This window comes from Chrysemys picta, chromosome 5 (assembly GCF_011386835.1).
Source record: "Chrysemys picta bellii isolate R12L10 chromosome 5, ASM1138683v2, whole genome shotgun sequence".
Taxonomy (NCBI): domain Eukaryota; kingdom Metazoa; phylum Chordata; order Testudines; family Emydidae; genus Chrysemys; species Chrysemys picta.
This window is the reverse complement of record NC_088795.1, coordinates 48,830,328-48,847,726: the sequence shown is the minus strand read 5'-3', so window position 1 is coordinate 48,847,726 and position 17,399 is coordinate 48,830,328. Positions and strand designations below refer to the sequence as shown.

Sequence of the window (17,399 nt, the reverse complement as noted above, 5' to 3'; positions counted from 1 at the left end):
CGCCCCCATTGGCCCGGGACGGCGAACCACGGCCAGTGGGGGCTGCGATCGGCCGAACCTGCCGCGTCAGCAGCTAAATAAACTGGCCCGGCCCGCTAGGGTGCTTACCCTGGTGAGCCACATGCCAAACGTTGCCGACCCCTGGTCTAATCCCTTTGGTCCAGAAGCCCCAATGAGGATTGGGGCCCCATTGTGCTGGGTGCTGTACAGATATGTAGTGGGACACAGTCCTGGCCCAAGGAGATTAGACCACAAAAACAACAAACATCTGTTAGCAGAAGAACAACAAAGGTTTAGAATTAGAGCTGGGGGGAAAATGCAATTCTCCCCACCCCAATATTCATTCAAATTTTTAAATGAATTTGCTCTAGTCCATGTTCAGGATTTGATTTCTGTGACCCTTCAAATGATCAAGTTTTAATAGGAAAGATGTTTGCAGAAAGTCAGTTTCAAGTCTATGCCTGACTACTTGAGGAAAATGAATTTTTAAATTTGCATGCACAAGTATTCAATTTAGTAACGCTTGTTCATTCATCCAATCAGAAATGAGTAAAGGGCCCTGTGATTTATTGCCTGAGTCACAACTAAGCAGCACAGCGTGAATTTCAAATATTTATGATAAATCCACACAGTGAAAATTTTGAAAAGATATTAATCAAATAACCTAGTATAACAAAGGAATTTGAGGATATCCTGATCTGCTCGTGGATGTTCCATTAGCATAAAAATAAGCTAAATTCACAGGAACATAGGAATTGCTATATTGAATAAATTCAGTGGTTCAGCTAGTCTGATGTCCTGCCTCTGACACAGGCCCGTTCCAGATGCTTTTGAGGAAGGTGAAGAAAAACCTATAATGGAATAATCTGCTCATAGGAGATGTTTCTTCTGAACTCCTTTGAAACATGAGGATTTATATCCCTTTCTATATCATCATACTTTCTAATGTGATTGCTGATGTTCTCATTTATCCATACAAATGTCTGATACTACTTTTAAATTCTACAGAGTTCATGGTTTCAATTACATCTCATAACAATGAGGTTAACTGTGAATTGTATCAAAAGTAGTTCCCTTTTATGAATTTTAAATTGATTGTTTTGCAGTTCCTTTGTTGCCCCCTCATTCTCTTGTTATAAGAAAGTGTAAATGGGACTGCTTAATTTACTTTCTCTGTATCATTTATTATTCTGTATTCCTCATGTTCCCTTTCACATCTTCCCTAAACTAATCAGTACTAATCTTTCCAGTACTTCTTCACACAGAAGTATATTCATGTCTCTAATCATTATGTTACGAGTTTTTCAGTGTTTGGTTTTTTTGTTTGTTATTTTTCAATTGGAGTGACCAGAACTGAACACAGCAATAAGGTGAGAGGGTATGATGAATTTACATAATGGCATTATAATATTTTCAGTATATTTTCTATTCCATTATTTGTACAACGTAGCATTTTCTTTACTGTTTTAACTACCAGTGCACATGAACCAGATGCTTTTCATTACATTGTCCTCAGTGATTTTAAAGTCTTTTTTTCTCAGTGCTAACAGTTAATTTATAATTTATAAAGGTACAAGAATAGTTCAAATAACTCTTTCCAGTATATATTATGTTCCCATTCCCCTAGCTTTGCTAAGTCTATCTGAAATTCCTCACAGTCTACTATAGCAGTAAGGCGTCTGGTGGCACCTTAAAGACTAACAGATTTATTTGGGCATAAGCTTTCGTGGGTAAAAACCTCACTTCTTCGGATGCATAGAGTGAAAGTTACAGATGCAGGCATTATATACTGACACATGGAGAGCAGGGAGTTACTTCACAAGTGGAGAACCAGTGTTGACAGGGCCAATTCAATCAGGGTGGATGTAGTCCACTCCCAAAAATACTTGCAAAGTAACTCCCTGCTCTCCATGTGTCAGTATATAATGCCTGCATCTGTAACTTTCACTCTATGTATCCGAAGAAGTGAGGTTTTTACCCACGAAAGCTTATGCCCAAATAAATCTGTTAGTCTTTAAGGTGCCACCAGACTCCTTGTTGTTTTTGTAGATACAGACTAACACGGCTACCCCCCTGATACTTGATACTATAGCAGTGGTTCTCAACCTTTGCAGACTACTTTACCCCTTTCAGGAGTCTGATATGTCTTGCATACCCCAAGTTTCACCTCACTTAAAAATTACTTGCTTACAAAATCAGACATAAACATACAAAAAAGTTTCACAGCACACTATTACTGACAAATTACTTACCTCCTCATTTTTACCATATAATCACAAAATAAATCAAATGGAATACAAATATTGTACTTACATTTCAGCGTATAGTATGTAGAGCAGTATAAGCAAGTCATTATCTGTATGAAATTTTAGTTTGTACTGACTTAGTTGCCTAGTTTTACAACAAGGACTAGCGATCTAGATGAATTGATGTATCTCCTGGAAGGCCTCAGCATATCCACATATCCATTCTGGTTGAGAAACACTGTACTAACCAAAATAATTTACTGTCATCTGCAAATTTCCCCCTCTCACTTTTCATCCCTTTTTCCACCTCATTAAATATATTAATCGGTGTGGGACCCGATTGTTAACCTTCTGTTGGTGCTAAAAACAATCAATTTATTCCTAATAATTTTCTCTCTCTTAGACAGTTTCAAATGTGTGATAATACTTTATCTCTAACCCTGTGACTATGCTTAGTCACTTTAATAGCCTCTTAGAATTTGTCTGAACATTCAAAAAGCTTTTGACAAAGTTCATCTTATCAACCAATTCTTTTTTACCCACCATTGCTTAAACATCCTCAAAGAATTCTAATAGATTGAAGAGGCAGGATTTTCTTTTACAGAAGACATGCTGGTTTGTTCCTAATATATTATATTCATAATTGTATATTTTTTTAAAACTCCATCTTTCATTACCACTTCAGCCATATACCTGGTACTAAATTGAGAAGGCGTACTGGCCCATAATTTTCAGGAGCATGCTTAGTGTCTTTTAAAAAACAACAACACTTTTTATTAAGGCATACTTACAATAAAACATTAACATATTACTTTGTATATTACTTATTCAGGATCACATTAGTATTGAAAGAACTTGACTAAAGATTCTGGCTTGCTGACTGGGGACCCCTCCTCCAATGAAAGCTACTACATTTCCCACCTATTAGACACCCCCCCACAATAGCTTATTTTTGTTACAAATTCTGCCATTTCATTCTAAACTTCCTTCAGAACTCTTGATGAATACCATCTGGTGCTAGTGTCTTGTTTCTATTTAATGTATCCATTTATTCAGTCCCCTCATCTTTTCACACCTTAGTTTCATTTTTCTCATCTTTACTTAAAAAAAAAATTGGTCTGGGGTAGGTAGTTTCCGTAACACTCTTTTTGTAAAGACCAATGAAAATATACTATTTAGCTTCTCTGTGATATCTTTACCCTCAATAATTGCAGATCAACAGACCTACCTGTTCTCTCACAGGCTTCCTACCTCTGACATACTAAAAAGAATAAAAAAAAATCGGTATTAGTTTTCATATCTTTGGCTATTTGTTCTAAAAAGACCCTCTTATCTCTCCTAATTTCAATCTTACAATTTATCTGTTTTAATTTATGATTCTTCCTACTGGGTTTACTTAAGCTAAGTATTTTTTAAATTGTACCTATTTATCTCAAGTAATCCTCTTCTCTCTTGCAATTTAACCATATGTTTTCTTTTTTCTTACCTTCCTGCTTTCTTTTAACTTAGGGTTTTTCATATGTGCTATGATTCTGGTACGGTGTGCTTAAATAGATTTTATTTTCCTCGCTTGAGGGCCCTTTTAGACTAGCTTCTTTAAAAAAAAAATCACCCTTTCTAAAATTTATTATCACCATACCACTTTTTGGTGCAATTCCTCCCAGGAGGATATTAAACTTAATTATATTGTGGTCACTATTAATTAGTGGCTCAACTATAGTTATTTCCTGAACTGGAGAATGCATCTCCTGTGCATTCCTTAACAGTAAATTGAGACTAGCCTCTTCTCTTTTCTTGTTCAATGAATAAATTATTCATTGTGAATTATCTGCTCAGCTTTACAGTGTAATAGGTTCACTTTCTTTTCTTCTTTTATTATTTGCTATACATTTTAAAATCTAAAATTGTACTAATGAAAACATTTAATATGGGAAAATAGAAGACAGAAATATTAATTTAGATTTTTTTGAAGGTTTGTATTGGAAGTCCAGTGCAATTCAGAGTCCAGATTTAATTTTGCTGAATCTGGTTCACAACATACCACTCACTCCTTCCAATGTTGCCTCAACTATTTTATTTTCTCATGCCATAGTTTGTTAGGAAAATAAAGTTTAAACTATGAGACAATATGCTTACAGACTTATAAGCTGAATAGTTTATATTAACTGCACACAAGTTTAAAAACTAAACTAACAGGAAAAGGCACATTTATTTTAAAATAATCAACCTCCAAAACATAGAACAATTAAACAGAAGCATCAGTTTTGCATTGTTATGGATAATCCTCACTATAACAAATGTATGTATCTAAACTGAACAAAAACAGAGACATTGTCATAATGAGGCTGGAAGTGCTATAAAATCCAAACATTTTAGTTGAAATTATGAAGATGAAATTAATAATGCATGGCAAGAATGTGCCCTAATATTAAAAGACACTTTTGGAAGACTGGATGGTTATGGGGGATTGGTAATGAAAAACAGAAGAGTTCACTACAAGGTCAACTGTTCACATTTGACCTTTGTCAGAAGAGTATAGGAGACATTGCTAGCCGATGGCTGTGTTTTTGGCCTGTGGGAAATGAGATGCTTGCCTCAGGCCAGTTCCTTATAAGTGAGTGTGCACATCACAAAACTAATAATTTTCCAACCTTTTTCATAGTTTCAACAGAAAATCCAAGGACTGAATGGGTAAGAAGACTGAACTACCCTCAAACTTTGAAAGGTACCCTCACACTATCAGGACAGAGCTGACAGAGATCAGAGAAACAAGCACCACTGCTGTCCATGCTGAATATTTCTGGAGACAGACTTCAGTTTCCAGGGCTCTCGGTGCAGCACCTTTCACAACTACTGAATTCATATGAAATTTAAAAATTAAATAAAAAGCCCACTCCAGAGAAACATTCCTCACCTCATCTACTGTCCTAAGGGACTGCTGATGCTCTAAGAATGATCACAGGTATAACACAGCCTCCTTGGCTCCAGTCACACAGACTAAATGAGCATCATACACTCTTCAAGTCAAGGGAGATCTTGTAGTGTCTTAATAAAATACAATGGGCTAGTAAATATAGTGGGAAAACATCTTAGACCAAAGTATGATTTTAGTGTACACCTTTTAGCTCAGAATCCAAAACGCATAATTAACTATCTTTCCTATGTCTACATACTGTCTTTTGTGTCACCCAACCACAATGATGACTATAAAAGAGGTAAGAATTCAGAACAAGATAGAAAGCACTGAGCAGAATACACAAGTTTATATCTTGTAGGATGACCAAGAAAGTAAAAGATAGTGAGAACAGTGTGGGAAAAAAAAAAAAAAGACTCATCTGCTGCCTTCCAAACCCTGCCTCACGTTAGCAATGTAGGTATGATACCAGCACTGCTTGATGAACAATATTCAGTATCAATAAGAAAATGAGGCACCTGGAGCAGCTAAAATGTAAAGAAAAATTTAGCTTGCCATCACCTTATACTGTTTGTGCTGCTAGCAACAGTGACCTAATATCATGACACAAAGTCTTTTCTTTTTTAAGTAGATTCAACAATGTCCTTTTCAGTGGTATCTGAATCCATGAGCAGTAATTTTTGTTCTCATTGCCTCCAATACTCTGACTGTACTATTCATAGTAAGGATAGCAGAGAGCCAAGTTTTATTCCCGCAAAGGGAACATTTTCACGCAGCCTTCTGAATAGTACTTACTCAAATATGGTGGTTTGTAAGGCGCTCGTGTATTAGTCAGCAGTCCATCCAACTCCTTCCTCTCCAGAGTATTGTGAAGGGCCTTCTCCTTGCCGAAGGTGGAAAAGGACCTCTCTGTTCCAGGCTGGGCTTCTGGTGTTTCAAACACTTCAGTGTCTGGAACAGAGTCCATACCGGGCACATGCAGATTGCTGCGATAATCTGCAGCCTGGCGTCCATCGGATGCGACAAAGGAGGGCATCCAGCACCGATCCGAGTGGCCCAGCGCTTTACATTCCTCTGTGCAATTGGAGAAGAGATCCATGCCTGCAAGCAGGAAAGAGAAAGAAACTGTAGATATAAGCTTCAGCATCATGACAAGCTGCTGACAGATGAGAAAGAACATGGTGGGTGAAAAGAGAGATAGGAAGAGAAATCTTACTAGAACTCTTTCCACTGCCTTCATTCCACCAACAAAAGATCTGATCATTTTGGTCTTCACCAGTCAATGCCACCATTTACAAAGAGAGGTACTGCCAGAATGTCACAGTGTGCAAAACAATCATGAGAAGAAGTGTGATGATGATTCACTTCTCAGAATCTCTTGTGAACCTTACTTCCTAGAACCCATTCAGGTACAAGACTAACTCAACTTACAGGTGATGGCAGCAGATCATTGCTTGTTAATACTTAATAAGGTACAAATGGGAAAAAAATTGGTGAACATGGATCTTACAAAAAGAATGAAATTTCAGTAATAAGAAATCTGAGAATTCGCTTTTGAAAACTAAATACTAATGACTCCTATAAAGCAATTGTTTGTGTGTATATGAATGTATATAGACAGAGACTATGAATTACTAAAAGCAGTTCTGACAAAACAGGTGAATGTACGTAGCAATCGAGTGTGCGAGGAAAATGATTTACTAAGACCATCCTTTTAGTTAATTCTTCAGAGTTAGTTATCATTGCCACCATAGTAGTTCTTACCATCATCAAGCCACTCTAGTGACTGGAGAGAGTCCCATAGTAAATTACAGTAATTAGTGGCACGAAGGTAGCTGTAGTCCGATGTGACATGGCTGCAGATACTATTGACAAATGTGTTAATGCTCACTATATCAGCAAACACTTGTCTCCACCAACTGAAAACTGTTTGCTTACAAATCCTTTAAAGCTATTAAGATTTCAATGACAAGCAATACTTCCATTGACTACCTTCAGACTGGTATTTCAACTGAATATTTCCTGACTCTGATTCCTTAAATTGTTGGCTTAAATTTCTTGAGGGAGGAGTAGTGTCTGAAGTCTTTGGAGTAAAATGGAATAAATACTATTGTCTCAGATTGATATTCAACAGCATAAAGAAAGAGCACAATTGTAGAGAGGTATTTTTTCCCTTTATTTGTAGAGTAAACTGAATGTTTTGGAATATATATGTGTCAAAAATGAACAAGATCAGTTATAAATATTGTATTTACAACCAGTGCATTAGAATTACAAAAAAAGTGTCATAACTCACTGAAAGAGAACTAGGAAAAAATCTGAACACCTACAACAAGATTCATGTAATGTAGCTTATTCACCAGTCTACACCATAAAGAACTTGATAAGCTTGATCTTCTGGGTAAGGATTAGTATTTAAAATTCTGCCCCAGTTCTGCATTGCAATTTGATTTATATTAGTAATAGTTATGTGTTATCTCTCACTGTGAAAAACAATTTTTCAGCAAATAAGAATTTCCTTTGAATTATCAACAAGTGCTTGAGAACAGAGGGCAATCATTTAGATAAATGATAAAAAGAAGAAGCTTTCATCACAGATTAATCTCGCTTCATAATGACTTTTTTATTTTAAATTAAGCTATGTATGTTACTAAGTCCAGCTTCGATTATAACCTTCCATTGATAATTGGTAAGCAGAAGTCTGGAAATAAATTACTGATCAGTGAGCTGTTGAGGAATGCAAACGTGAACTGCAGTTGGAATTAAGGAAACAGACAGGGAACAGCATGCAAGACCTACAAATTGTTCATGAGGTAGCTGGCTAGTTTAGTTCTTGATATCATAATGGTAGCATCTACTACAAAAAGGGATGATAAATAAAACAGAGAAAGAAAGGTTTACCCATGTACATTCTACGAAGAGGTGGCCATACAACATCACTACTAACATTAGTATTAGAACAATTCCAATATTTTTTTTCTATGCAGAGTAAGGCATTCTTTATATTTTAAGGATTCTTGCAAATCAGAAGGTAGAGGCAACGCTTAATACAAACTGATATACTCTGTTTTCAGATTTCCTAATTTAAGTCAAATGTAAATAATATCCATATATTTTGTAGGAAAATTATTACAAATTACATTTCACTAATATTACCTCAGTGATCAAATTCATTCAATGTCTTCTGAAACTGAACGGTGATGGGAAAGGGAAAGAAAAGCTTGAGGAAAAGCATTGAACTGTTGTTGTTTGTCTGTTTGTTTGTTTTGCCAGTGGGAAGAGACAGCTTTAGATATTTATTCAAGGGCAGACCTTTTTTTTTAACTTCTCCCTAGGTTTATTTTTGTCCTGGAAAATTACCTGCTATATTACTATTTTGGTTTTATATCAGCTCCTAAACCTATCCACCTATTACTTCTTAGTTTCCTTTGATTTCTGCTTGCCAACAGCAGTGCATTGAACAGTTTTATATAACAGCTTATTATAGGACCTGAAAATGATGTTATAGCCACTACAAATCAACATTTTAATAAATGAAGAAATGAAAACAGGGGGCTCTGAAATGTATATTGTATGTTCCAAATCTGATTTATCTTGAAGGAAAGGGAAGGTACCAGAAGATGATTTAAGAATAAAGATTTAGCTACTAATATCCATGGCTGTAATAGACAGCCAGAATTCAAGTGCGTATATAGGTGCGTGGCTGGGGGAGAAACAGTCCAGGGATGACTGCTCCCACTTCTCAGTGACTACATTCCCACAGACTTTAACAGGTGCAGAATCAGGCCCTTAGATATTAATATATTTACAGCACAGTAAATTCAAATTAGCATTCTAGTTTTGAAATCTCATGGGTACCTATACTCAATTTTATTAACTATGATATAATAGCTAGATATTTGTCCTTTTTAATTATGGTATAATGGGATGACACTCGCAAATCATTTCTAACTGAAAGTATTCAATGTGCAAACCAATAGAGAAAGGAAAATGATTGTTCATTTTTCTGTTTTGAAGAAAGGAGGCTATATCACAGAAAGTGAAATAAAGCATCCGGCACAGGACTCCTTCATAAACCAAACACGATATTTGTGATTTATAACGCACAAAAAAAGTTCAGGCTGTATAACACTTCCATTGTATCTCCTTCATATATCCGCCAGATGTACAGTCTTTCTGGACTAAACTATCCATCATAATTGTAAATCCACAGTGAAGAAATATTTCATACTATAATTGAATTGAAAAATATAAAGTCTTATGTATCAGATAAACTGAGATTTTAAAGGTGAGAATAAATTCAATATCTACATCAAAAGAATATAAATATCTGGCACAGAGTTCTCAAATAACAATACATGATAAACACTGCAATTTAATATATGAATGAAAAAAGACCAGGAGATCATTCCTTACCCTATAATCCAGTTATTGGATAGGTCACTGGACAGTGAACAATTTCACATGCCACATGGCCTGACATATTTAGGATGGCCAACGGAGATAGGGGTTGAGGGCAGAGTTTTAACGCTAATTCTCATTCCTGGATTTGGTTGGTTTGGACCAGATTCTTAATGTACTTGATTCTGTAAACTATCCCTTTTATCCCAATTTTAAAAAGACAAAAACAAAAATGTCTATGAATATGTATGTTAGTTGGCATGAAAGACTCTCTTTAGATCAAAGAGATATTTAGGTAATTTTTGAGATTCATTTTTTAAATAACTTATTTTTTTAAATGTAATTAAAGAAAAATGATTCACATGCCAAACCTTCAGAGTAATGAATTAATATATTCAAACATATTATTGATGTTAATTATGTAATAAAATAGCAAATACTGATAAAGTGTTAATAAAACAACTGTTCTTTTTTCGGGGTGTGTTATTTTCTACGGCATCATTTTTTATTAATAATGAAAGCATGTTACCAATTTCTTCTGTTATGAAGATAGCCTTCACAAGGCAATTGATATACTGCCCCGCATAAAACTGTCTCCATCCTCAAAACAGCATGAATAAGGACTTAAACATCCCCAAGATTCAGTACTTCCAAATAATAACTTCAAAGCCTAATCTGGATCACTGAAATGCAAACATCGTTAAGAATTCAAGAATCCTGCCCCTCCCCAAAGGGGGGGGGAAACTCGGCTAGAGTCAAAGAACTTTTCTACACCACTTTATGTTCACCCCCATAGTTTTTTTGCCCAGATGATCTTCAGAACAGTATTTAATTGTTATATTGGAAAGGAATAGTGATTTTTTTCTTTCCTTTCACTGTTGGAATTTCTTCTCTTTATTTCTCAATCTGTTTTCCCCGTACCAGTTACAATATGGTGCTGTTCCTACATCCCACAGGATAGACACATTGGCTTGTGCTAAAGCTGTTGCACAAATCACTTGATATGAGGGTTTGGAATGGCACAATTGGCACCTTAAACTCCTAGAAACTCACCAGATGTCTTTGTAATGTTCAATCTCTTACAGATATAGGCCTGGTCTACACTACAGAGTTAGGTCAATGGAAGGCAGGTTACATTGACCTAACTCTGTAAGCGACTACACTAAAATGTAACTCCCACCAGTGTAACTTGCCCTCTACACTGGCTTAATCATTCCATCTCCAGGAGAGGCATCATGCTTAAGTCGATGTAGTTAGGTCAACACGGTGTCAGTATAGATACTGTGTTGCTTATATCGACTATTGCTGCCTTTCAGAAACCATCCCACAATGTCCCACGCTGGCAGTTAAATCAGTGCAAACACTCCTAGGGAGGATGCACACCACTGACATAAGGAGCGTAGTGTGGATGCGTAAAACTGAATCAATTATTGTGGTGGCTGTATGTCGATGTAACTTAGGTCGACTTAATTTTGTAGTGTACACTTGCCCATAGTGAGAGGAAGACTAATTTTAGATCTTAGCCTTGTGATCTCTGATATTGCATGTTTGAATAGTTTGCAGAATAGGTAGATGTACCTAATGGAACAATGTGGGTGTATCGTTGTATCTACAACGTTTCATATACATGCAAATATATCTACCTGCAAATATATCTGTCTAATTATGCTACAAAACTAATTCCAAAAAATGTGTTATGTAAAACTAATGGTATATAGAATTCAGCAGATCCCAAGTGAAAATCTAGTGTTTAAAAGCCATTATCATCAGATGATTACTTGGTGACCAGCTATATGAAACGAACTGGAAGCATCGCGCCAAGTCCTTGTGGACATGTGTCTACATTATAAAACTTAAACACACACACACATATATATATATATATACAGAGCAGTAAATGGCATCTATGTTGGCAATCTCAAAAGAGAGGCCAAGAACATAATTAGGTGTGGAGAACAAATTAATCTCATTCTTTAAAGAGATTTCTCTAGAATATGATTGATACACATTTAGGGGTTGATGTGGGGAAGCTAGAACTGTCACTGCTCTAGTTGTATCTGTTCTACAGATAAATAAGGACTTTTCTCTCCAAGACTCTAAGTCAGAGAGAAAGGATGCCCAATAATTAGGTTCCTACATACGCCTGAAAATCCTGCTATAAGTGACTTTCCCAAGATCATACAGGTAGTTTGTGGCAGAGCAAGGAACAGGTTCTCCTGAGACCCAGGCTAGTACCCTAACTCCCACTGATTTCAATGGTAGTGCCTGAATTCCCCAACTGTGAAGTGGGACTAATAGTACTTCTGTACCTCACAGGGATCTTGGGAAGATAAATACATTGAAGATTGTGAGGTATTCAGCTGCTATAGTACTGGGGACCATATAAGTAATTAAGATAGACAGACAGAATCAAGCACGTTTCACATGCACTAAATTCAATCAATATTAAGAAAATATGATTTTTTTAAAAATGAGTCAAATTCTTGGTTCAGTCACTGGAGCTGCAGTTTACACCAACAGAGGATCTGGCCTATAATATTTCAAAGGATTGTAACATCTTACTTCAATATACCTCCTAAGCAGTTGTGCATGGTGGAACTATCACACAGTGAAAGACTCCCATTATGCATATGTATCTGTGACATGGTTCACAATTATTAAACTACTACCTCTTCCACAGTCACTTTGACAAGGCACTGGACTACTACAGGACAACTGGTAACAGCAGGAACAGTCACACAGTATGTAAAGTGAAGTGCAAAATGCCTTTCCAAGCAAAGCCAGCTTCAGTGTGAAAATGACTAGGAGTGTATTTAATTTTGCCGTAGGAACCATTTATCAAGTATTTCTGGACATGAATATGATGCTATTCTCTGGCAGGTACTATCTTGAGAAGAAGAGAGACAGATGATAAAATGATGATGAGGAAGAAAAAAAAAACAAAATATAAAGAAAGGCAAAAGAGAAGAAAGCAAAAGGAAACAAATATAGAGCTAGAGGAAGAAAAAAGACAAATGCAAAGGAAGGACAGTAGATAATAGCATATAAGCAGAAAGGCTGAAAAGAAGCAGCATAAGGGGATAAGAGAGCACAGTTGGGCTGCACGTATATAATTTTTCACTGAGATCATGTTTTTGTTTTTGCTAGCCTTTCTGTGGACCAATGTGTTTTCGATGGTAATTTGGAAAGAATTGAAAATCGAAGAGCTACATTTAAAATTAATTGAGAAGCAATGTCCTCAGACATCATATTCACTCAAATCATTGAAATTCAAACAAGATTTACTCTCACCCTTTCATATAATTCATTAAGAAGTACTGAAAGTGTATGAGTAAAAGTTTAATACTGAACTCCTTCTCTGCATCATCACTAGTGCCGATGTCTGTGTAATGACAGCAAGATTCAGCCCAGAATTTATATTAGACTTTACTATATGCATCCAATAGATCCAAAACACCCTCTAGAAATTTCCAGTATACCTTGTAAATACATATTTACAACCTGTGTTGTAAAAATCTTTATGCAAAATAATTACCCTAAATGCACTGTAGTAGTTCATCAAAATTGGATGTTGAATTTTGTATGTTTGTGTTTTCAGTTTGTGATATTAATTCTGATTAGACAGAAAGCTTATTGTCAAATTTCATTTGTTCATGTCAAATCTCTGTTTTAATTGCATGAGCCCATAAATCATATTAAACTATTATTTTAACACAAATTAAATGTCTTTAAAAGAGCAAAATAGATTTTTTTCTTCATTGTAAAACAAAAGCAACAAAAAGAATTGGCTCAGTCTGAAAACTGGTGCCAAGTTTGAGAATGGTTTCAATATTCATGTCTGAATTATAATACTTTAAAAAAGAGGAGGGGGTGGGGGAAGCAGAAGCATAACTATAGTAACAACACTGGATGATTCCAAAATAAAATAGCTTTTGGCTGATGTGCAACTATGTGATTATATTCCCAACATCAGTCTTTCAAATCCAGCCCCTTATGCAGCTGTTTATTCTTTTCTCTCCTGTTTGGTTATTATCGTTCATTATGCTGAGGGACTAAACTGATTGAAATGTTCATCGAGATGAGTGCTGCAGTAAAATGTAAAAAAAAATGAAATGCAGCTAAGTTAAAAAAACAGAGGGAGAGGGGCGGGAGGAGTGGGAGCTTTTTATAACTCTCTAGCACTGATTGCTGCTGCATCAGAAACTGTGTGAAAGAATGGGTGGGGGAAGGTTAAATGCACTGCTTTTTAAGACAACAATAAATCATACACCATATATAGGCCAAAAATGAAAGGGGGCTCTGTGTTCAGATGTAAACTTCTGGCAAGACCTGGTTTGTTGTCAGGTTCCCAGACACAAAATAGACACTCTGTTCAACTAGCGGGAAGCCCAGCAAGGAGCGGGGAGCTCCAGAGACTCTTGGCTCTTCTCAAGTCTCATTAGGTCTGCATATTAATGACTTGCAGCAATATAAAGGGGCCCTTGAGTGTCCTGTTTTCCCCTGGTGCCTGGGTTTCCCATGGCAAAGAAGACAGTGGCAGGAGCATGAGAAGACACAGCATGTTCGCAGAGCAGGGAACTAGCAGCCACAACTCCTGGGCAAGAGGGGAAAATGACAAGCATTTTTCTTTGATGCTTCTGGGAATGCCGGTCTGAGATCAGTGAGAAGGGGATAAGAGGAGGGAAGTGAGGGAGTGTGGAATCACCTTTCATAAAACACTTGCAGCAAATGCCTGGGCAGAAGGAGAAATAAGTTCTAACTAATCTGAGGTTCCCACACCACTGGACATTGTGTTTACCTGAATTATTAGCTGAGTGTACTCTGTGTACTTGTGGCACCTTAGAGACTAACGAATTTATTAGAGCATAAGCTTTCGTGGACTACAGCCCACTTCTTCGGATGCATATAGAATGGAACATATATTGAGGAGATATATATACACACATACAGAGAGCATAAACAGGTGGGAGTTGTCTTACCAACTCTGAGAGGCCAATTAATTAAGAGAGAAAAAAACTGAGCCATTACAAACATTGAATCTATCTCCCCTTGTAAGTATTCTCACACTTCTTATCAAACTGTCTGTACTGGGCTAGCTTGATTATCACTTCAAAAGTTTTTTCTCTCTTAATTAATTGGCCTCTCAGAGTTGGTAAGACAACTCCCACCTGTTTATGCTCTCTGTATGTGTGTATATATATCTCCTCAATATATGTTCCATTCTATATGCATCCGAAGAAGTGGGCTGTAGTCCACGAAAGCTTATGCTCTAATAAATTTGTTAGTCTCTAAGGTGCCACAAGTACTCCTGTTCTTCTTTTTGCGGATACAGACTAACACGGCTGCTACTCTGAAACCTGTACTGTGTGTGTGTGTGTGTGTGTGTGTGTGTGTGTGTTACAGCCAAATACACAGAGCCTATCTTTCAAAAAGAATTTTCTCTAATATGAGAGCAAAAAGAGAACAACATATATGCAGAAATAATTCTACTGTTTAAACACATCTATCTGCTTTAAATCATGATATGATAGTATTTTTAAACATTTTTTTCTTTCATTGGGACTGAAGGGATGACCATTGTATACCTTATACTCATTAACAAGGACATCACTATATTATATAGTCACTTTATTTGAATTACAAATCAAGCCTCAGAAAGTCTGAAAGTATTACTCATTACATATTCAAAGCACTCTATGTATCTCCACCGATCCCAGCAAAAATCCTCACAATCTGGCTGTCATTCAATCAGAGAGTTCAGTCTTTCCCTTAGGAACTCCCACTATGCTTCACACTACCATGCCAGCTAAAGTCACTATTAACCAAAGTTACCTAATGCTCTGAAATCCCTCAAATCGGCTGTTGAAAAATCTGTGGTCTGCTATAAAAATATACCAACAACTTTGCTTTAATGTGCAGGAAGAGCAATGGATACAGAACAACATGCAGAAAACAGCTATACTTCTCAAAAACTAGTCAGGATTGAGAAACAATCTCTTGACTATCTCAGTATACCATCAAGTTGACCGTAAATTCATCCATACATACATTATATACATATGCTGTACCTATAAACACTCATGTTATATTATTTATAACCACATAATTGCCCTTTCTGGCTCTCTTATTAAAAGATCAAATATTTAGATTCCGTTATCAGACTTACCAGAGGATTGACCTCGATTAGTGGCATCATGATCACTGTCTCCTTGCTCGCTGTCTCCATGACCACTGTCCTTAGAGCTTACTATGTCTGCTTCCTGGAATGCAGAACTAGAAACATCAAAAATCTTATTAGAATAAACATGAAGAGGAACTCATAAAACATTCTTCTGCCATCACATGGCCACACATGGTGCTGCATTCATCCAGGCCTCCTTTCTGCAACTCTATTTCTGCAGAACCAATCTGTCCATCATACACAAAACTTGTATTTTCAGGCATTATTAATCCAACTGAAATAGACAGTAGCCATTATTACACTGCCTGGGTTGTATGTAGTTGTTATAAATAATTTGGTAGCATTTGCTTAAGCTGGAAGGCTAAATTTACACTCAGATAAATCAATATTATCTGTCAGAATCTACAGAGGGACTCATAAGTATTTAAACCGCATTTTAGACGAGTACAGAATTAGAATTTGCTCTCTTTTCACCTGACTTAAAACAGATTCATAAAAGCAATAATTCAGAGATGTTTACATGGCACTGCTTATTTTATTTAATGGTAGGTCTAAATAAATTCATAATTTTAAATACATTTTGGTTGCTTAGATATTATTTTACATCTGAACTAAACACATTTCTACATCCCCACTCACACTTGCTAAAATACATCTTGGATATATTCCTACATTAAGAAAACAAGAATAAGGAGTTCATACCTGTTTACCCGTCGGGGTCTATCAACTAGATAACTGAGCTCTGCACGCTGATGTTTTGTCTAGAAAAAATAATTGGAACTTATTTTAACTCAATATTTTTACAACCAACAACATCAGAAGGCACACACATACAGCCAGGAACACTCATCACAAAGGTACAGCTATAGGTAGGCCATAAATAATTGTTTCCTTACATTTAAGGGGCCAAACCCTGGTGGCCTTACTCATGCAAGTGGCACTACAGATCAATAAACAAGGGGTTTCCTCAGTTATTTAAGGCCAACTTCTGATCCCCTTAATCATGATGAATAGTCTCTTACACCACAATTGTAAGTTAATTAACTGAAATCAATGGGGCTACCTGTGGTGTAAAGTACCACACATTGTGAGTCAGGGGGTCCTGAGTGTATTTTTTAAATCTCCTGTATGAGAAAAAGGGAGAGTAATCATCAGAAAGATAGACTCCTGAAAAGAAAATATGGGATATCCTGTTGCCCTCAAAAGGCACCAGAAGCCACATGTCTTTACAAACATCTGATGTAGGGTCTACACTAAAGGCTAACATTTAAAATCTTGCTGAAAGATTTTAAAACAATTTTAAACAAAATATAACTCAATATCTTAACTTCCCTTGAAGTACTCAGCAAATCAGTATTAAGGAAAGCTGTTGTTTCTTTCAGTAGTACATCATCATAATGTACTGATCCACACATTAGTTAAAATACAACAGACAAAAGGATTAATAGGAGAATGTTAAGTCTTGATATATGCTTTCATAGAAATTCTTTACACAAAAGAGTACAATATAGACAACATGTTTAATGGGTGAGAGAGAATGTTAAGCCTTAATGTATGCTTTCATGGAAATTCTTTTGTGATGTTTTATTTCCAAGTTCTCCTTCAGTATACAAAAGAACTATTAAGGCAGAGTCAAAAAAAGTCAATTAATGAACAC

General features: G+C 36.2%; 1 protein-coding gene across 12 annotated transcripts in view; it reads right to left on the bottom strand.

Moving 5' to 3' along the window:
* PCDH10 (protocadherin 10) overlaps window positions 1–17,399 on the bottom strand; it is a 157,422-nt gene that overhangs the window by 135,688 nt on the left and 4,335 nt on the right. For 4 of the 12 annotated variants that reach the window (XR_256732.4, XR_006176794.2, XM_024109402.3 and 1 more), the window contains exons 2-4: window positions 16,445–16,503; window positions 15,728–15,834; window positions 5,956–6,261 (exon numbers count right to left, since the gene is read on the bottom strand). Coding sequence is in view for 6 of the 12 variants with exons in the window: in XM_024109402.3 (XP_023965170.2) it covers window positions 5,956–6,261; window positions 15,728–15,834; window positions 16,445–16,503 (472 nt within the window). In the remaining 6 variants the exon portion in view is untranslated. Of the gene's footprint in view, window positions 1–3,474; window positions 3,508–5,955; window positions 6,262–15,727; window positions 15,835–16,444; window positions 16,504–17,399 lie in introns of all 12 variants that reach the window. The other 8 variants (XR_006176795.2, XR_006176796.2, XM_005306531.4 and 5 more) reach the window with 3 other exon arrangements.